The sequence below is a fragment of the Aythya fuligula genome, chromosome 2 (genome assembly GCF_009819795.1).
Source record: "Aythya fuligula isolate bAytFul2 chromosome 2, bAytFul2.pri, whole genome shotgun sequence".
Taxonomy (NCBI): Eukaryota; Metazoa; Chordata; class Aves; order Anseriformes; family Anatidae; genus Aythya; species Aythya fuligula.
Window position 1 is genome coordinate 46,592,453 of NC_045560.1, and position 20,656 is coordinate 46,613,108.

The following is a 20,656-nucleotide window of genomic DNA, read 5'->3' on the forward strand; positions in this document are numbered from 1 at the left end:
AGAAATGAGCAGACCTGGTAGATGGGACAGGGCAATACATCTGGAAGGAGAAAGATGTCACAGATATATTACAGAACTAACCTTCAGCCTCAGTCCTTCTGTATGGGTGTCTTTTTGTCTCTCAGACCCTGCCAAGTCCACCAGGTTGAGCAGGGAAGACCGAATGTTAACAACCTCATTGTTTTTCTCCATGGATTCCACTGTGATAGTGAAAACTGCATGTGACCTCGAGGATTCTCTGTTCATTGAGGTTGATGCTACACGACGGTTTCTCCAGCCCATAGTTAATACCTAAGCAGAAAAAGACATTAAACAATATCAAGTGCTTCCAGCAGCACTCAGTATTCCCAGTCTTTACTCAGAGACGAGATAAACAATAGCAAACATTTTGGTGCAACCTGTTTTGAAAATCCTGAGGACAAGGACTTTTTTCCAATACTCTGTATAATATATCAGATAGAAATAATATTTATGTAAGTATATATTATATAGAGATATAGATTTGGGGCATGGAGTGGATTATATAGATAGATAGTCAAGCTTAATAAAAATACTAGTTAAAATTTTATTTTCTTTCATCCAAGAGTACCGTTGCCAAACATATCCCATACTGGTATATGCTAGCAGTACACAAGGAAAAAAATATTTATCATCACAAGAGTACTATGTTTCATTCTTGCAGAAATTAACCTGACAATTTCTGGAACACACATGCCTCTTAATTAGCACAAGATGTACTTTTCTGTTGCTGTTTGAGAGATGTGTATGACAAGCATTAGGGAAAGACTACTGTGATTGCAATTCACATGTTCCAAATTCTTGAACTGCGTGATTTCTTTACATGCGTTGTATAGTCAGGAAGCATCACCTAAAAAATAGATTTTTTTTTTCACTATTTTGGAGGATGGAGTTGGGGGAAGAGGGTGTCAGAGACACTATACATAAAAAAGTGCTTTAATCAAAAAAGAATATTTACCAAATAGGCATTATGACAAACAGCCCAAACATTAAAAATAGCAAAAATACCTGGTATGCTTCAGCAGCAGATGACAACACCTGTTCAACAGCACCATCAACAAAGACCCCCTTCTTGATGTGTTCTCTAAGAAAGAGCCCAGCTGAAGCAGAATCTAGCAAGTCAAAAATCTGTTCATTGTAGATTTCAATAAATGAACATTTGCAGAGAAAACTCTTTCCACTGCCAGCCTGAAAAACACAATGTACACTATAAACACACTGTTTTTTATTAAGTGGCCGTGAGTTCATTTTTATACATAAAAAGCTTTAAGCTTACACATGTATTTTCTGCATACTATGCATTTCTGATGCCTGACACTCAGATGACAACCAGCATTCAGAAGTCTAGATGCACTTTCAGACTCAAAATATAAGCATGCTTGTGTCTGAAGAAAGAGTACATGAATTTGGTAGATGCATTTTCTGATTAATAAATTTGATGCAAGACAGCTGTAATCCCAGACACTTAACTGCTACACACTAGGCTTACCAACCACTCTTAGCTAACCTTTAATGTGAGACATTACTTTCATTACATTAATAAGTATAAATAAATAAATAAATGTACCTTTTCCTTTTCACGTTCAATTAGAAAAAACAAGTATTCGAAGCTCCGTGGAATTACACCTCTCAGACTGTGAGTGAAATTATCAGAATCAGACGGTCCTAAATAGATTTTTAAATTAAAAAAAAAGTTTTAGTTAGTACAACTCAAGAGCAATAGTTGGTCTTTTCCAGGTGTCTTCATAAAAGGCTTAAGCAAGCTTTAGTCAGTTTATGGCAAAACCACAGAAGAAACACAACGAAATTGGCTTTCAAGATCTAAAACTGTATCCCGTAAACCAATTTAAATGAAATCTAAATTATGCCTGTGAATGGTTATTTTATCTGTCCATGGGGTTATCTAAATCTAAAATAGTATAAACAACATGAACATCCATGTAAAACATGTATAGGTGTGCAGATATGCCAATACAGCTACCTTAAGCCTGATTTGAAAAAACAAAGATGGCGCAGCTCTGACCCCATGTTCATCTAATTTCTCTGCAGTCTTCTAAAATATGTCAGCCATTTTGGTTATTTCATTATCTTTTTGATGTCAAGTGCAATATTTTGCATTTAAAATTACCACTGTATGAAGAACAAAAAATACAAGGGGCTTCACATACAGAAGGACCTTAAATTCCCAGTTGGATAGGAAATAATTATTATGAAAACATCACTATAACTTTAATGTAGAAGCCTGTTACATACTAAAATATTTTTCTGTATACATAGGACACATCAGTCAAACAGGGAAAACAGCAGAACTACTTACTTTTGAGACAATTTATTAAAAACGTTTGATTTCATTTAAAAGTTTTTTTTCTTGTTAACAGTAAGAATATACATCCTCAAAAAGATGGAGGAGAGTACCTGTACTGAGCTATTTTGATATAAAGAAAGAGTAACTGCACTGAGCACTACGCCATTTCTTAAGCCTTAAGGATACTGTCAGAAAGACGAAAATCTAAACTGTTCCTGGCATTTGAGCAAGAAAACATTTCTACTCAAGACAAAAAGTATCAAGAAACCACTGAAAGATAAAGCTGTCTCATACACTTACCCATCATAGTAAAAGTTTTTCCTGATCCAGTCTGGCCACTAAAAATAAAAAATAAAAATTCACGTAACGAAGCTTTATTACAGCTTGGAACCTTTCATTGATCTGTAGCTTTGAAGTGAAAATGACAATTTCAAATGAAATAAATGTTTTCTTCTAAACAGAAGATAAAATAAAGACAGAGGAAAGCTGAACATGCCTAAGCTGAAAAATTCAAAAAATCTGTTAGATAAATCACCTTTCATTTCCCCCACCCATTTTCTTCCTTATTTCTTTTGGAATAGTGGAAACCAGCATTAAAATAAAGGTTTCCTAATATACACATTAAACTAATTTTTGGCTCAATCTTTTGGGTTTAATGTCAGTTGGTAACACGCATAAATCAAAAATCAGAAAGAGCCTTTTAAGTTGAATATGTCCTCTTATTATCCATAGCTATTAATCACGCTAGAGAAGCTTCAGGGCAATTTCACTTCATTTTTCTATATTTATAAATTGTAACAAAATAGACTTCAGTTTTGGAAATGCTGTTCTAGACTAAAAGAAGAGTAAAGTTTTCATTAGATCATTCTATCAAGTTTGCATTTTTGACCAAAGTGTTTACTCAGTTTTCAAAATGAGAATTTTGGCAGTTAATATGGTGATATTCATGCTACTGGTCATGGATATACTTCTACCATGAAAACATTTTGAAAGTTAAATCTATCATTTATGAGTTCTCCCGTAGGCAGCTAAGACTAACTAAAGAAATAAGCTGGCCAAATATCAAGTCAGATCAATTTTTTTTCCATTTTATTATGGACATAGCAAAAACAACCACCACTCTCTTTAACACCACAATAAAACTTCTAGTTTTAATAGAAAAAATAATGATGTTGAAATGAGTTTACAATCAACATTATTGGTCTTCAGTATTAGAAGCATAACACCTACAAATAGATTCCTTAAAGTACTCTTCAATATTGCAAGAATATTCCCTATGTTGTTCTACACTTAAGCAAGCACTTTCAAAGCTTACTGCAACATTAAGCAGACCTGGGAACTTAAAACCACACTTTTTTTTTTAATGAATAATTAAAAAAAAAAATCAAATATTGTAACTGGTATGAAATACCATTAAATTACTTACTATGCAAAGATGGTCCCATTGTAACCATTCATACAAGATTCAACAATATTTTTGGCCACACTTGAGAACACAGACTCCTGGGAACAAGGGAAAGAAAAGGCAATTGGCACCAGTGGTTTAAATTTCTCTTCTATCAGTGTTTTTTCTAAGGCATAACTTTACGAGGTATAATAACTGCGTTCTTCAAAAGCAGACAATATCATGACCTTGGAGTTCTCTCACAGAGAAAGAATGTATCAGAAGTCTTTGTAACATAAAAACACTCCCTCTGAAAGTTATTTTGTTCCTTGTCGATAACTGAAAGAAAAATAGTAGAACTCGCCATAATGATTTCAAATTTATTTATATATAACTGTAAAGTATTAATTTTGGCCCAATGTTTCTTATAATTATTTTATACAATTTATACCATCAATAGGTCAAAATTGAACTTTTGACAGTCATCAAAACTAGTTAACTTTCCACATTTACTATGTATGATGGCGTGTTCAGTAAATCTGCACAACTCTGTATATTTTCATACATTTCTCTTAGACCTGTAAGAAAAGCCTACCTACAAACGACAGCCTATAGCATTTTGATTTCTTTTAGATATGCTGTCTATATTGCAGGTTCTTATTATGGCATGTATTAAGAACTTTACAACTTCTTTGCAGAGTTCTGCATGAAGATGGATGACTGGATGTGATCCTGAGTACAGCTCATTTCTCCATGTAAAAGACAGATGACACTTGAAAGATGACGCTGTCCTTTTATTAGAATGAATTTTCAATTGGTACTGTTAAAAAGACCTCATTCTTACTCCTTATAAGTGACCGGTGCTTTATGGAATGATGGAACCTATCACAACTTAAAAGGATATTACAGAAACCACTCAGCGTTCAAACTGATTTTAAAATGCTTGTTGAGATGGATTACTTTCAGGTTTCTCCATTAAGATTACACTGTAGGAAGGAAAGACTTCCTTAAGAGCATGTGAATGGAAGCATGGTGCTTTGGATATTACATGGTAGTGAAGTCCTAGATGAATGAAAATTATGTTTAGAATTTCAAAACCACAGTATCTTAAGGTATAAATTGGAAGATTTTCCTTATGGTGTTACCTTTTCCAAGATTCTAGGAGTATTAAGACCAAGTAGTGAAAGTCTATGAACAATGCATCTGTTTAAATACAGATGTATAAGAAGGAAATATAACTAATGGAATATAATGCCATAAATTCCTAACATACAAAGCACATCTTTAACATCAGCTACTGATTGCCAGCTATTTTTGTGTGGGTATTTCAACACGGGGTTATTTTCTGTCTATGCTTTTACTGTAACTTTTACTAATAGAAGCTTTAATTTTAATGCAAACTTTGATTAAAGTAAATTGTGTTAAAAATACATGAAAACTATTAGAGCAGAATTTAGTGCAACATTTTTGAACAATAACTACATCTACCAGTCTGAATATAAAAATAAGACCTAAAGAATTACATTGTTAGAAAGGTTTTGTGTAGCAGTTGCCAAAATCTGGGGCAAAACTGCACTTCTGTTATGAAATTCTGTAAGTTATTACCTGTGTCGTGTCCATATTTGCAACATAATCAAAAGTGAAGATCTTCGGCTCAGGCTTTGAATGCAGACGGATGGTGTTTGATGAAAGAACAGATAAACACAAGCCTTGATCTCCATCCGTTAATGCAGTTCCCTCTGAAGGAGGACGTACCCTTACATAAACCTTGATAGCATCACCTTCAACACTAAACGGATATTTATGCATTAGATTACTTCGAAATGGCTGATCTATCAGCTGCTTTATAAAATTAAATCACAAAAAAACAGATTAAGCTACTGAAGTCATAAAAAGGTATCTTCTGAAATTATAATGAATTCATGTGTACAGGTAGAAATAGTGTAAGTCACAGATTTATTAAAGCTTCCAGCGTGGCAGATTAAAAAATAAAGAACAAGAGGTTAGTTGAATTTGTTACTGCTGTATGTAAAATCAGCCTGTGAATTCAGCTCTAAGAGAGCACATTTCCCAGTGAAATACACACACAGACACATAAAGAAACCACTGTTGTTATAGTAGGGGATTCAGTAATTTCTAAGACCATGGGCTTCAGGTATCCTCCTTACTACTCAAAGTTAGAAAAAACTTTACCAATGCAACACATGATGCTATATCACAGCAAGAAACCCTTTAGCATTTTCTTTGCTGCTCATGAGAGGGGAAAGAACAATCAATTTTTGATCCTTAATTCATCACATCTGTTGGCAGATGCATCAGCAGATATCACTTGAATAAGCAACTGTGCATGACTTATATTAAAGCTCGAAGGAGTTCTGGCATAAATGACCAATAATAACATTTATACTACTATAATAAATAATTAAATTCTTACGTGAAATGACAGCAAACTTGGATATCCTTTACTTGATTCTTTCACTAAAGGATGCTACAGCAGTATGGTGTTATAACTGGCATTTATTTTTACTTTTGAAAATATAAAAGAAAGGAACAGAACAATTTTAAGAGTGGACTTCATGACAGAAATGTGGAGAGGGAGAACAGTGGAGGAAAAGCTAAAACAAAACAAAACAGGAAGCAATTGAGAAGGGGAAAACTTGACATTGGATTTGAGACATCCCACTAAATTGCCAAATATTTTGTCAGTATATGATGTTTTGAGTTTTGGCAAAAACTGTGTGTATCTGGAGAAGAGCATTTTTTCTTTTTTCTTTTCTCCTTTTACTTGAGGATTTCCTCATGGAAGTTTAACATCTCTTCAAAGATATTCTAGAGTCAGCTTAAGAGTTAGTGGACAAATGAGAATCCACTGCATGGCAACATTCCAAAAAGGAATCCGATGCCTCAGAGCAACAATGTTATTGAGAACATTTTTAAAACCTGAAAGGAAGTTTAGAGAGATAGGCAACAATCTGGTGCATGAAAACATAACAAAATTACTTTCCAATGTTATACTATGTTTTGTCTGCACTTTTTCTACAACATTATTATTCAAATACGTGAACTGGCCAATACTTTACCTAGGTGAGTTCAGCAAAGGCAACGCAGAGTCACGTAAATCTGTAAAACAAAAAGTGAAAAAAATACAAAAATTAAACAAGATACAATTATTGCTTAAAAATCATTTAAATAGGAAATACTGTAAGCAATACTGAGGGAGATTAAAAGAAAGCCTTAGAAATGTCTGTCTCATGCATGAATCAGAACTGTATGAGAATATTTAGTAAGTCTTCCTTTGTCAGAAAGTTTGCTGTTTCTTGCAAAGGTAGAGAAAGTTCCAGTCCTGCAACGTGAGCATGTGCATGTTTCCATCCCAGGGTCCTGAGGAAACTGGCTGATGTAGTTGCCAAGCCTCTCTCCATCATATTTGACAAGTCCTGGCAGTCAGGTGAAGTCACCAGTGACTGGAAAAAAGGAAACGTTCCTGGACTTCTGGAAGGCCTTGGACAATAACCCACATGACATCCTCATCTCTAAATTTGACAGAGTTGGATTTGAAGGGTGGACGATCCAGTCGATATAGAATTAGCTTGGTGGCTGCACCCACAAAGTGGTAGTCAATGGCTCTATGTCCAGGTGGAGACTGGTGAAGAGTGCTGTCCCTCAGGGGTCTGTTGTGGGACCAGTGCTTTTCAATATCTTCATCAATGGCATAGACGATGGCACTGAGTGCACCCTCAGCAAGTTTGCAGATGACACTGAACTGAGTGGTGTGGTTGATACCACAGAAAGAGATGTCATCCAAAGGCACGGAGAAGTGTGCCCATTTGAACCTAATGAGGCTCAGCAAGTCCAAGTGCAAGGTGCTGCACCTGCGTTGAGGCAAGCCCTGACATGAGGACAGACTGAGAGAAGAACTCATTGAGAGCAGCCCTGCAGAGAAGGACTTGAAGGCTCTGGTGGACAAAAAGCTTGATATGAGCCAGCAGAGTGTGCTTGCAGCCCTGAAGGCCAACTACATCCTGGGCTGCATCAACAGAGGGGTGGGAGGTGATTGAGCCCCTCTGCTCTGCCCTTGTGAGGCCCCACATGGAGTGCTGCGTCCAGGTCTGGGTACCCCAGCACAAGAAGGATGTGGGGATGTTAGAGCAGGTCCAGAGGAGGGCCACAAAGATGCTCAGAGGGCTGGAGCACCTCTGTTATAAAGACAGGCTGAGAGAGCTGGGGATGTTCAACCTGGAGAAGAAAAGGCTCCAAGAAGCCCTCACTGACACCTTTCAGTACTTAAAGGGGACTTATACAAAAGACTTAAACTAAAACAAGATAGGTTTAGCCTAAACATTAGGAGTTCTTCACTGTAAGGGTGGTGAGGCACTGGAACAGGCTGCCCAGGGAAGCTGTGGATGCCCCATCCTTGGAGGCGTTCAAGGCCAGGCTCAATGGGGCCAACCTGATCTAGTGAGCGGCATCCCTGCCCATGGCAGGGGGATGGGAACTGGGTGATCTTTGACATCCCTTCCAAGCTGCGCCACTCTGTGATTCTATACAAGCACCATATGGACAGCTCTGCATTTCGAGATGACACACAGCACCCTATGGCTACAAAGACTTCCTTTTTACCCAAGTGGGAAACTGACGTGAAATTACTTCCCACAGATCAATCAAACAAACTGTTAGTAAGTAACACGATCAAATGTAAAAGAATAAGTAAAATAACAATCGATGATGATTTACCAAAATATTCCAATAACAAAAGGCCTTGTAAGGTTCCTAAAAGTACACAGGTTTTATCGTAGGAGGGTTGCTTTAAAGTGGACTAGTGAAGAGACGCAAAGGCAGCATCCTCGTTATGATCCACACAAGTTACACATCCTGCTGCCGCTATGCAAACCGATCAGCTTTAGCTCACGGAATAACATTTAAGAGACGTGCTTAATCCTAATACGCTTGAAGAACGAATAACTAAGCATGCAGGCGAGCTAGCCAAAGGAAACCGGTGCGTTTTAAACCTGAAATTAGACCGATAGATAGCTGCGTGCTAATTAAAAGCCTGCTCTCGACTTTTAGACGATCAGCCAAACGCGGGGCTGCTGCGCTGCTGCCCTTGGGCACCCGGGCAGGCTGCTTACAGCAGCCGGGCTCCCTCCCCGGTCCCTTTGTGGTGCCCCCAGCCCCCCTCAGCCCCTCTCAGCCCTCACCTCTGGTGCCGGGAGCCATGATCCGCGCCCGCCCCGCCGCCCGCTCCGCAAAATGGCGGCGCGTTTGAATTTGGCGCTAAGGGCGGCCAGCCCGCCCCCGCCGCGAAGCCGAGCAGGGGGCGGCCATTTTGTGCCCCTCCCCGCCTCCCGCTACTGCCAGCCGGGCCTCCGCTCCCCCGGCATGTGACGGGGGGAGAGGAGGAGGAGGAGGAAGAAGAGGAAGAAGAAGAAGAAGAAAAAGGAGGGGTGGGGGAGGCGGCCGCCATGAGCCGGAGGCCGGAGGTCTCCTACGTGCGGCCGGCCGAGCCCGCCTTCCTCAGCCGCTTCAAGCGGCGGGTCGGGCATCGGGACGCGCCCACGGTGGACACCAAGGTAACGGCCCCGGGGCAGCGCTGCTCGCCTCAGCCGGGCTGGGAGCAGAGCCTCCAAAACACCGAGCTTTTATCTTTATGCGAGTTTCAGTAGAGCACAGCAGGTTCAGGTCGGACCCATGAATTTAATGTTACCTTAATCTTGCGTGGCAGGTGTTGCGCAGTAAAGATGAAGGACAAAAGCAATGTATTTGTTACCTTCCGAGATCAAACTGTGTTGGTCTGTAGTTAAAAAAGCACATACTGTGTTTTTTTGGTTGTTTTCGTAGGGGACTCCATGAATTGGAGCGCTGTCTGAACTGCTAGCAGCGTACCCTGCTACAGTGACTCCGAGTACAAGCAAATCTTTAAAAATAAAACACAGTCTGGCTCTGCTTGCTGTGCTGGCAGTGCCTAAGGTGGGCTGCAGTAATGTAGGCTTTTGCTGGAGGATGTGACTGACACTGGTTTTGTGTCATTCAAAGCATATCAGAGAGCCTGGTGCTGCCAGCTGGGCCGATTTACGCTACCATTGCTGCAAAACTGAGGCCTAAGAGTGCTGTCCCGCCGCTGCACTCGCTGATCGGAGTCCCTTCTGTTTCCTTTCTCTGCAGAGAGAGCAGCTCCCGCTGGCCGACAGCGATTCGGAGAACGGCAGCGACAAGGAGGATGAGCAGCCGCAAGTGGTAACGCTGAAAAAGGGGGACTTGACAGCGGAGGAAGCAATGAAAATTAAAAAGCAGATCAAAGAGGCCTTAAAGTCGGGCGAACCAGGTGAATGTCAAGCTGTTAGTTTCCTGCTTTGTATAACCAGAGGGAACCATAAAAGGGAGGTTGATGATATTTGCCCATTTTCTAACATTTAATACTACCTTTGATTCCTAATCCGAAGTAAGAGAAGTAACTGAAGTAATATCCAAGTTGTCTTGCTTTTTATACTGTTGGAGTTACGTTCTTCTTCGTGGTGCATCATCCTACCTCTAAATACCACCTTACTTTTTTGGGGTGGCAAGGGGGCATGGGGTTAGCCTGCTGTGCAGTCTTTTTGACATCTTCTGTGATAACTTCTGAACTCATTAATCAGTTGATTAACCTTGTTTGACAGTGGGGTGGATGTCTTACGGGTAATCTTATGAGTTTGTGAAATAATGTTTGCGTAGAAGGAGGAAACTCGGGGTAGTGCTTTACTGGAGAGAATAGCTGGTTTGTAAGCTCAATTACCTGTTCAGTTACCTGACTGATCCACATTATTACTTGCTGGAAGTCATCCCCAGCATGCGTTGTGACTTGCACGGCTGGTAGGTAGAGGGCATGGAAAACATACCCTAAGAATAGCGAGAAGATGAGTGAAGTGCAGCATTTCAGCTAAAAACTAAGCATGCATCTCTTGATGGAAAATGGATGATTCATTGTATTGTTCAGTCTTTTTTGAAAACAGATTTTTGTTTATAGGTCTACATTCTTAATCAAGTGGAAAAACTCCTGCTAATTCTTCTATTGAAGTGCAATTGGTGTTGCAATTTGTATAGCTGTTGCATGATTTCTTTTCAAAAGTGGGATCACCCTGCTAGCGTTGCTAGAAATTTCAACTATTGGAAAGAAATGGCATTCGTTCCGAGCATTGGTTTCTTTTTCACGTAAGCAACTTGATTTTTGAACGATCACAGTATAGGAGGAAAAATGATTTTGTAAGGCCAGGCGAAAAGAAGCAGTCGTCCATGAGAATCCATTGAGGTGCAGTCCATGATGTGAAAAAAGTCCAAAAGCAGCCCATCTACTCAGCTGAATACACAGTGTGAAAATGGAAGTGTGCTTGATTAGAGTGACTGAACTTCTTCTCTGGTGGAAAAGACATTCCTAAGACAAAAATGTATGCAGGGAGGATAGAAGCATTGAGTCCCTGTAGGGCACTAGGATCTCTGCTTATTAAACCTTCACTTGCTGAGTAACAACATGCATTTGGGGGAAAAAAATCTGCAATAGTGGAGCAGGGCTGTTGACATGCTCTGAGTAGTGCTGCCCTCTACTTCACGTTATTGTGTTGCTGTTTGCTCCTCTGCCTTTGCTGTTCATGTGAAGTCTTGGCCTGCTTTTCCTTTTTGGGCTTATGGGAATTCACAGGGTAAATGTGTTTATGTGTGCCCCTTTCCTGTATAGAGGACTGATGTGAAATGTTCACTGAAGCTGCAGGTGACAGCTACAGCTTGCTGAAGGCTTCTTTGAGCCTTTGTCCATCTTTGCCCTGTCAATCTAGAGATTTAAATCTAGAGGTTTACTTTCTGATTTCTAGCCAGAGGCAGGCATTTAGGCAAATGGTTGCTTCCAGTTTAACAAAGGGAATTTAGAATAATGTTTTAGTTTCTTTTCTTTTGGGTACTTGTCACTTGTAAGAATGGGAAGTATAGTGAACACTTGTTGCATGATTTGATTAAATTTCTCATTTATTTTATCTCAAGTGTTGAAAGTGTTGAAGTTCAATTATTAAACAGGTTCTTGACCATAATATATAGTCCCAAATTAGATTATCAGTGAAATTATGTGAAGACTGAAAGGGTAGAAGGGAGGCAAATTTCAGAACTAATAATCTTTCCTTCCACCATGTTGACATCAATGCCAAAGCACTTTGGTGTGTAGTAAGTAATGTATTGCTTGCTGACCATCTGCTGTGAATAGAAATTGTTAATCTTTCAAGAAAATTGCAGGTTTTCTGTTTTGAGGTTCTGCCTTGTCCTCTTTTACATCTCTGTAGGGGTTGTCTTCATTTGGAGGTCCTGGTATTCAGGCTTTGAGATGTTTTTCTAGGATTCAGACTTGGGTTATTATTCTATGATTTTTCGTTTCTCATTTATATACTTTCTGCTTCATTTTGTTCTATAGCCAGTTTGACACGGGTTTACTTTTTTTTATCTCAGGCACCAGCAATTCCTGTGACTTGTGTTTTCTTTAACAGATGAGTGACACTTTTGCATTAATTTGGAAAAAAAAAAAAAGTTGATTTATGTCCTAGCTGCACTTAGCTGCCTCCTGAGGCAGAACAGAATTTATTGGCTTTTGCAAGTATAGTCATAAAGAACTTTTTTGGTTAACCTTTACTATATGAGAAAAAAACCTCATAAAGTCATTCCATATTGAAATTTTTTATCCATTGAGGACTAACTTAGACGCTTTTTGGCCTCTAAGTCATCTGTTTAACAACAGTCATTTTGTTTAATACTTTTATACAGTATTTTATAAATGGGTACTGTCAGTTCAGAGATAAATAAAAATGGTCTTATGAGAAATTAAGTTTGCACAAAAGAAAAGATGGTAATTACTGCAAGACGCTTTCTCCCAGCATTCATTATATTCTCCAGAATTGATTTTTCTGCAGCTTTTCTAGTTTGTGTGGCCTCTGGGGCACCCTGCAGGTGAGCAAATTTGGTGGGAGGTGTCCTTACTCATTCCAACTCTTGTACTATTATTTTGCATTCTATATGGTGGGGCTGGGGGAGGAAAAAGGAGAGGAGAGGCAAGAATACAGCCCTTGCTGCCTTGGGTATCAGAGCTCTTTCCTTAGCTTACACAGCTGTTCTATCACATTTAGGGTTCATGCTGTCCTTCACTCTGTGAGCAGCAGGAATCTAAATCAGAGTTAATCTTACAGCGTTTAAGTAACAAAAACATTCCCAAAGATGGTTTTATTTCAGCACGTCCTCATTAAATGTATGAGACCACATATCTGAGGAAGATTGGTCTTTTTATCCTCGTGATACCAGTGTGTGTGGAATTCCTGGAGTAAATGTTTCCAAAGGCGTGTGTACAGATGGGTAGCCAGAAAGCACTAGAGCGTCTGAAACTGCTGACCTGAACTCCTAATCTCAGAAACCACTAAGAAATTTACTAGTTTACCATAAAATTTTTCCAACCTTTGTCACTGAGTAGACATGTATCTTCAAGTACTGTTTGTGCAGCTCCTCCTGTCCTTCCTGCTAATTTAGTGCCATTTGTTTCCTCTTGCGGCCTAATTAACTCCTGCAGACAGAACTGACTGCTGAAAAGTTGTGCTGCTAACCATGCAAACGACTACTAAATAAAAAATGAAGAGTAGTGCTTCTTTTTCAGATACTCAATTATACTGTCCTTGTAAGGTATAAATTGTAACTGAGAGGAAAAAGTTTTCTGAATTTGTGGCTTCTTAAATTGATGTCACTGGTGAAGTGCGTTTTCAGCTCAGTGTCTGAATATGCCCTTCATAGCCAGCCAGTGTAAAGGTTTGTGATACGTGTAAAAACATCAATGACTAAAAACAGTCACAAGCTGAACTACTAGTGATTTTTTGTCCCTTTTCTTAAGATAAATGGATTTTATTATTTCTTCTCTAGTGGTTTTACATTGGTTGTCTTTCACTTCAGGTGTTTCAGTGTGTTTATCAGAAGTCCTGCTTTCTGTAATTTGTAACGCTGATACTCCTTTTCCGTGGAGTCTTTTATCAGGGCTCTGTTCTAAAAAACTGCCAACGCTGAGATTGCTTCTTCAGTGTCTTCTTTGCATTGCTAAACACATTTCTGTTTCTGGAGGTCATCAATATAAACAGAAAAGAAACCTGATGTGTGACAGCCTGGTAAAATGAGAATGGATAAGGTGAAGTGTTTTACCAAATGGAAAGGAAGTCAACACAGATTTCTTGAGCTGCTACCTCAAATTCTTTTAAAAAGCATAATCTGTTCACCCTCTTCCTGCAATTTGCTTAGGTAAGACTGAACCTGCTGTGTTTCGTCACCTGATTGATTCTTTGTCAAGCACTGCTGACGCATCATAGCTCTCTGAAATTGTCCTGGGCTTCCTGCTGAAAGGATTGTCCTTGAGCATATAATGAAATCTGGGCAGTGTTTTACCAGGCTGAGAGCTAAAGTCTTTTCCTTTGATGCAAAATGATCCACAAGTAGCACTGAGGTGGCAGAGCTAAGGCACTTGCGGTTTTGGTAGTTTCTGAGCTTTGTTCTAATTCTGCATTATGTTTATTAAGAGTTGGAATTCATATTGCAAAGATACCTATCACTTTCTGCATCTGTTAGACAAGATGAAATATCAGTGCAGTTCACAGCATGGGTTTTGGGAGAATTGGGAATGAAATTGAAATTTTACTTCACTTTCCTTCCAGTACTCAGAGGAGGGCTACAAGAAAGCAGGAGAGGGACTCTGTCAGGGAATGTAGTGATAGGGCAAGGAGTAATGGTTTTAAACTAAAAAAGGGTAAGTTTAGATTAGATATTTAGAGGAAATTATTTACAATTAGGTCAGTGAGGCACTGGCACAGGCTGCCCCGAGAAGCTGTGGCTGCCCCATCCCTGGAGGTGTTCAAGGCCAGGCTGGATGGGGCTTTGGGCAACCTGGTCTGGTGGGAGGTGTCCCTGCCCATGGTGATCTTTAAGGTCTCTTCCAACCCAAACCATTCTGAGGAATCCTAAGTGAAGTTCTCTGATAAAGTTGATGTCTTCATTTGTACTGCACAGCTCTTCAAAACAGCAAATCTAAGAGTTGTGATGTTTGGAGCATGCACTGGAGAGTGTTTCAACCAGTGCCGTGTATGGCAGCACTGAAATGAGAGTCTTCTGTCATAGTGCTTATGCACTGAGGAAGGAAATTGTGCTGAAGGTATTTATTGTATTTATTGTGTGTTTTTGTTGTTGTTGTTGTTGTTGTTGTTTTTTAATTAAATAATGCATATTTTTGTCAAACGTATATTGTTATGAAATTTCTGTTGAAAAATGAATTTCACACAAGTACTTCAGGAGAAATGCCTTGCACAAAACCTATGGTTCCTTAATGTTCTGTCACGTATTTGGTTAAAAATTGGAAATTACTGTAGCATGGGCCTTTCCGTCTGATTCATGACTTAAAATTACACATTGCTTTTCCAGAAATATTGCTTTGATGCTTTTACTTGTGAAGAGGCTTTCTTCCTCTGCCTGATAATCCCAAGAGAGACTTTCTAAAAAAATTATTTGCTCTAATACATGCAGAGAAGCAGAATTTGCTATTTCTTGACAAGGAATAGCGAATTGGAGTAAAAGAAAAGCTTTGTCTTGTATATTGCCATTTTGTTCTTTAAAGAGATACCACGGTTTTGAAATAAGTTCACTGATGTCATAGATTTTACAAACAGTGAGGTGGATTTAGAGGATCGTACAAAGTTGTCCTCTCCATTTTGGTAAGCGTATGAGGCTGGATTGTGTGCCAAAACTTACATATATGTTCTTGATCGTTTTATTCCTTCAGAGGTCTCACTGGTCTTGGTTCTGGGGAAAAGAAAAGTCAATAGTGAAGTTCTGTATGTTTGTATGAACATGTGAAGATGAGTTCTCATTTTATTCTGTTTTTCACAGATGTTGAACCAGAACCTGCTGATGGAAAAATTATGTTCAGGAAACCAGCCAAACGTTCATCAGAGAAGCTTTTGGACTTCAATGTAAGTTCAAGTAAGAAGATCAAAGAGGGAAAGAAAACCGAGAGAGAAGCAACTACTTCTCAGAGTACAGCTAAGCAAGTTAAAAACAGCAGTCTTCTCTCGTTTGATGATGAAGAAAATGATGATTAGGAGTTGTATGTATTTATATTTTAGTTATCCTTCCAGGTATTTCAGTAAGAATGAGGGTTTTCTTAGAAATTGGAGCATGGTATCCAAATCTTCTCTTGCTTTGTTATAGTTCAGCTAGAGAAACTTAGTATAAAACCAGCATGAGCAAAACTGAGCTCAGATGTTCCACTTCAGATGGAACTATGTGAGTAGTATCTCATGTCTTTATTTTTAAAAGAACATCTAAACATGTATGTCAAAGCTATTTGTGATCACAAATGAGTACCAAAATACAGGTGTACATGTCCAGTTTACAAACATTTTCAATCAATTAATTTTAAAACGTCTTCCATTAATAAAATTGTATTTCCTCTCTATTTAATGGCCATAATGGAGAGGTATGTTGATCTGTTTTTAATTATTATTGGCTTAACATTCAAAAGAGAGACTTCATTGCTGTGGAGCAGAGATTGACCTCTTTTGCTTCATATCTTAACAAAAGCTTGCGCTAAATTTCGCATGTATGGTTTGGCAAATTAGCTCTTTTTTGTAAGCTCTCTTGCAGTAAGTGAGCGTGCATTTGCTAAAATTACAGAGCCCTAATGCCGTCTTCAGTGAATACAGTTCAAGAAGCACCAAATTAATTTGGATTGATTGTGCTAGCAAGATATAAAAATTCTGATTGTATCAGTTAATGCAAAGAACGATGTGTAAACCCTTTGAGACTACACTTTGGTTATCACACTGATGTATTAAAGTTGGGTTGGGTTTTTTTGGAAGTGCATTTGTTCCAGTTTGCTACATATGTCTTTGTAATTATTTGGGATCTCAGTTTATTTTTTAAAATGTATTTCATTCTTAAGCTGTAAAAAACTACCAATTTTATTTCAATAGGAATTGTAAGCAGAAGATTAAGCCAAGAAATACTATAGCTGTGATACAAAGTTTTAATTTTTTTTTCAATTGACCATGTACAGTACACTGATATTGACCATTTCTGTATTATTTATGTAACGGGGTGTGCAGAAATTCTAACAACACTGAGAACTGATGGGACTGGGGAGAGCAAGGAGGTGGAAATGGGACTAGTGAGTCTGAAATGACTTGATAGCATTGCGTGTTCCTGCAGTACTTAAGCACGACTGAGACTGCTGCAGAATTACAGGGTACGAGGCAATGAAACCAGTTCTTGTGCTGTGTGACAGGTAATTTGAAATCATTTGGGCTGTAAAGCTTCGTTGAGGAGCAAATTTGAGGTAGCTGTGTGAAACAGCTGGTTTTAGTTTGTTAATCTGGTATTAAACAATAAATTATGATTTCTGTTAAGTGGTCCAAAGGTGTTCAAATGAAAAATTCAATGCATAAAATGGGATTTTTGGAGTCACCTGATAATGAAGCCTATTTTGACTGCTACTTGTCTCCAAATATCACATCCTCTTACAGCATAAGATCAGATGCAAGCCTGCCTACTATTTCTAACTAATTGGGAGCGTCGCTGATTTTGAAGATGAATAGGTATATTGTCCTTTCAGAAAATTAAAACCAGGCCTATAAATACATATTACTGTACCAAGGTGGCACTGGTCTGATACTAGAACTGCCAGAGAGATGCAGTATGACAACCTGAGGATTCCCATGAGGACATTTTGCGTTTGTAGGTACATAATTTGTCTCTATTCGGCATATATAATAAAGAAAAATGTAGATATACACAAACAAAGGTTCCCAGGGATTAATCTTTCCATATTCTTCGTATGCCTAACATTTGTTTGATTCCATTTTAAAAAACTATTTATATCCATGAGGAATACTGTAGTGTTAAAGTATTCTGAAGGAGTATTTGGTCACATTTAAATGACTGAGTATATGCTTTGACTTTCTGAGACCAATCTGCAAGAATGAGTTAACCAGTGAATGCTTACCTAAACTTTTTCAGTTTTGTCCATCAGCACTAAACCACATTTGCTTACGTTTTTCTTGCATGGCCTGAAAGTTTGTCACTTTAGCTGCAAGGCAGCTCAGGAGATGTGGTTGTCAAGGGATAAATCCTTGCCATGGATCAGAGGGAGTTCACATTTTCCTTAATATCAGAGAGGGCCTCCCAAACGGGGAGCCTATTTGGCACGTTCAAAATAAGAGTGAGTTCTTGTTTAAGGCCTCTCAGCAATTGCATTTAAACAAAATTTACTATTTCTACTGAAAGTCTTGTTAGATTGAAGTCCAGTAAAAAGAGAGTTACCTCAACATTCTGGGTGCAGTGCTTTTGCTTAATCACGCTCCCTGCCCTGCAACTTCATGACAGATGTCTGGAATGCAAATATATTAATTGGGTTTGCTTGGAAATAGCATAATGAAAGGTATGCTGCTCTTCAGGCAGCGCAGCAGGGGAAAGAAAGGTGGATACGGAAACCCACTTTCTTTCCTTTATTCCAGCTGTGATTTGTAGTGCTCTGACCAGGAGACCTTTGTCTTCATTGTATTTCACTCCCAGTTCACCTAACAACAACTAATTGGATATATTTTATTAAGAGGTGTGAGTGATGCACAAAAGTGTTTTAGTCAAGTAGTCATGTGAAAATCGGCGCTCTTAATGCGACACACCAGGAAAATTACATACGCCATCAACACCCCATGAAACCTGTTACTAAAGAGAACAATTACTCGTTCATTTTGGAAAGAAATGTGAAACTGTCTTAAGCAATCACCTGTCTTGAGCAATGGACCGTGGAAAAAAATAATTGCAAGAACTTTCTAATAAAGGGGAAGCCAAAGTGAGTAAGTACATGAAATGTGGGGCTGTCCACTAGAATGGACAAACTTCCTAGCTTTTTCTCGCTTTTTTTCTTCTTCTCTCCTTTACTGGGGAATGTATTTCCCCTCTTTCTCCCTGCCCCTCTCATGGAGCTGAATGAAAGTAGCTGAGGTTTGTTACCCTGTACAGGAAACCTGTTCCGATGTGGCCTGTTAACTAATATAGGAGCTTTGTACAGTTTTTATTAATAAAATCTTTGAAATTTTCCAGCTCATTAAGACTCAAAAACATTTATTGATGGTGTTATTTCTCACTATTAGCTACACAGTAAGCAGGAGCAAACCTGGTGAACTGTGGTAGCATAATAGCAATGTGCTAGCAATGGATGCTGATAGCGGAGGTTAGATCTCAACTTTCCAAGCACCTTATTTCAGAGCGGTGCTGATGTCTGTGAGCAAGGAAGGAAATCAATCTGTATTCAAAAGAAATAGGATCTGTAAATGATAGCAATCAAGGTGGATCCTCAAGAATGCCGAGTTATTGAGGAAGGACTTAACAAAGGTACGGGGCAGAGTGAGAAAGAAAATGCGTGTATGGGCAGGTAACCCAGGAGTTCCTGAAACCTTTGGTTATATCCCTAGCCTGGCTCGTAAAGTTATTTATTTTTTTCTCAAGTGAGGACAAATGTGTTGGACTGCAAGAGTTCATTTCATTTGCCTAAATAGGAAGGGATGAGCCAGTAGTCTGTCTGATAGCTTTTGTGTCCAGGAATTATCATTTGGAGGATCAAAGGCTGTGTTCTGCAGACACTGAGCACAAGAAACCTCTATTTAGCTGTTCTAATTACACATTTTTTAAGTTTCATCACAGGACTTAATGTCTTTTTTTTTTAACAGTGCTCCAGTATATAATCCTGTTAGGAAGCTGCAGATTTATAATGAAGCAGGAAGTAGCAATGTCATCGTTTCAGCTGATTGTTTCCCCTATGCTGTAGTGTATTAACTAAGTAATGCTTCACTTGGCTCTGTAGAGCCAATTGCACTCTCAAGGACATCAGGCATGCCTGAAGATGAGTCATTACCTTTGGTACAGCACAAGAAGTATGATGTGCAGCCTCAGCAAGTGTTTGTCCATTGAAGTTGGTTAATAACCTATAGCCCTTTCCTGTGGCACGATGCCATAAATCAATCCTTTGTCTATTTACCAGGCAGAAAGCCCGGTCTATCAGCTGCCTCTTCAGTGTCGTCCCGTTCCTGCAATGCGGTGTTAACCTGCAAAGAGGCTTTCTGTGTCGTGGGCCTGCCCTTCTGCCCCACTTCCTCGAGACCGTTCCAGAGGCAGCTGTCACAGGGCCAGCCATCACAGATGAAAGAAACCCTACGGGGTTTTACGGGAGTGGCGGTAGCCTCCTGTAGACTTAACCATTTTCAGAACCTCTACACCCTCAGATCCAGCCCCTGGGAGGTGACAGAGACTGAATTTTACGGTGTTTTTCCCATCATCACCTCTTCTTTCTTTCTTTCTTTCTTGGAGGTAAAGCAACAGCTGGCAAAAGCAGTTTTTCCTCTCTCAGGAGATGTAAAGCGGCTTTGGTGCCATTCCAATCCATATGGCAAAGCTTTCCTTTCCCTTGACTCCTGTGGCAGGCCTCAGTGCGATGCCTGTTTAGTTAGGGCCATGGGCAAGAGGAAGCTACCTTGAAACAGGCAGAAGTTATTCAAGTTATTGTTGTTAAGCCTCCACGGGGTAACGGTGATCACGGCACACTTTCGGTTTTGATATCATGAAAGAGTTGTTCCCTTAGGGACAGCGTAGTAACAACGAACTTTAAAAGGGCAGATTATAAAACTATGAGGAAAATGGTTAACAGCAGGCTGAAGGGCAAAGAGAAATACTTAAAAAACATAGAGCTCTGCCTGGAGGCTATTTAAGAACATTGTATTAGAGGCACAGATGGTTTGTATACCTCTGAGCAAAAACACAGCATACGAAGGAGAATGAAACTCACAGGGTTACGTGGGAGAGAAGTGTGAGCATAGAGAGGTTGCAAATGCATCCCTTCAAAATGACAGCTCGACTGAATGACAGACCAG

The 20,656-nt window shown here is 39.3% G+C and overlaps 2 protein-coding genes across 2 annotated transcripts in view; one reads left to right on the forward strand and one right to left on the reverse strand.

Moving 5' to 3' along the window:
• Positions 1-8,939, reverse strand: part of KIF15 (kinesin family member 15) — a 35,208-nt gene extending 26,269 nt beyond the window's left edge. The window contains exons 1-8 of the mRNA XM_032182833.1: positions 8,906-8,939; positions 6,788-6,827; positions 5,313-5,496; positions 3,750-3,826; positions 2,624-2,661; positions 1,586-1,683; positions 1,027-1,206; positions 82-291 (exon numbers count right to left, since the gene is read on the reverse strand). Of these exons, the coding sequence (XP_032038724.1) occupies positions 82-291; positions 1,027-1,206; positions 1,586-1,683; positions 2,624-2,661; positions 3,750-3,826; positions 5,313-5,496; positions 6,788-6,827; positions 8,906-8,924 (846 nt within the window). The 5' untranslated portion in view covers positions 8,925-8,939. The remainder of the gene's footprint in view (positions 1-81; positions 292-1,026; positions 1,207-1,585; positions 1,684-2,623; positions 2,662-3,749; positions 3,827-5,312; positions 5,497-6,787; positions 6,828-8,905) is intronic.
• Positions 8,940-9,059: 120 nt separating this feature from the next.
• KIAA1143 (KIAA1143 ortholog) lies at positions 9,060-18,837 on the forward strand. Its single transcript, XM_032181635.1, has 3 exons — positions 9,060-9,277; positions 9,870-10,029; positions 15,621-18,837. Exons 1-3 carry the CDS (start codon positions 9,170-9,172, stop codon positions 15,830-15,832), a joined length of 480 nt encoding a protein of 159 aa, XP_032037526.1. The 5' UTR covers positions 9,060-9,169; the 3' UTR covers positions 15,833-18,837.
• Positions 18,838-20,656: the final 1,819 nt, after the last annotated feature.

What these genes read in the sequence shown, in the direction of transcription:
- KIAA1143 (XM_032181635.1), top strand. Translation starts at nt 9,170, where the DNA reads ATGAGCCGGAGGCCGGAGGTCTCCTACGTGCGGCCGGCCGAGCCCGCC. An exon ending in CGCCCACGGTGGACACCAAG is followed by an intron (nt 9,278 to 9,869) that starts GTAACGGCCCCG and finishes CTTTCTCTGCAG; the next exon opens with AGAGAGCAGCTCCCGCTGGC. An exon ending in CTTAAAGTCGGGCGAACCAG is followed by an intron (nt 10,030 to 15,620) that starts GTGAATGTCAAG and finishes TGTTTTTCACAG; the next exon opens with ATGTTGAACCAGAACCTGCT.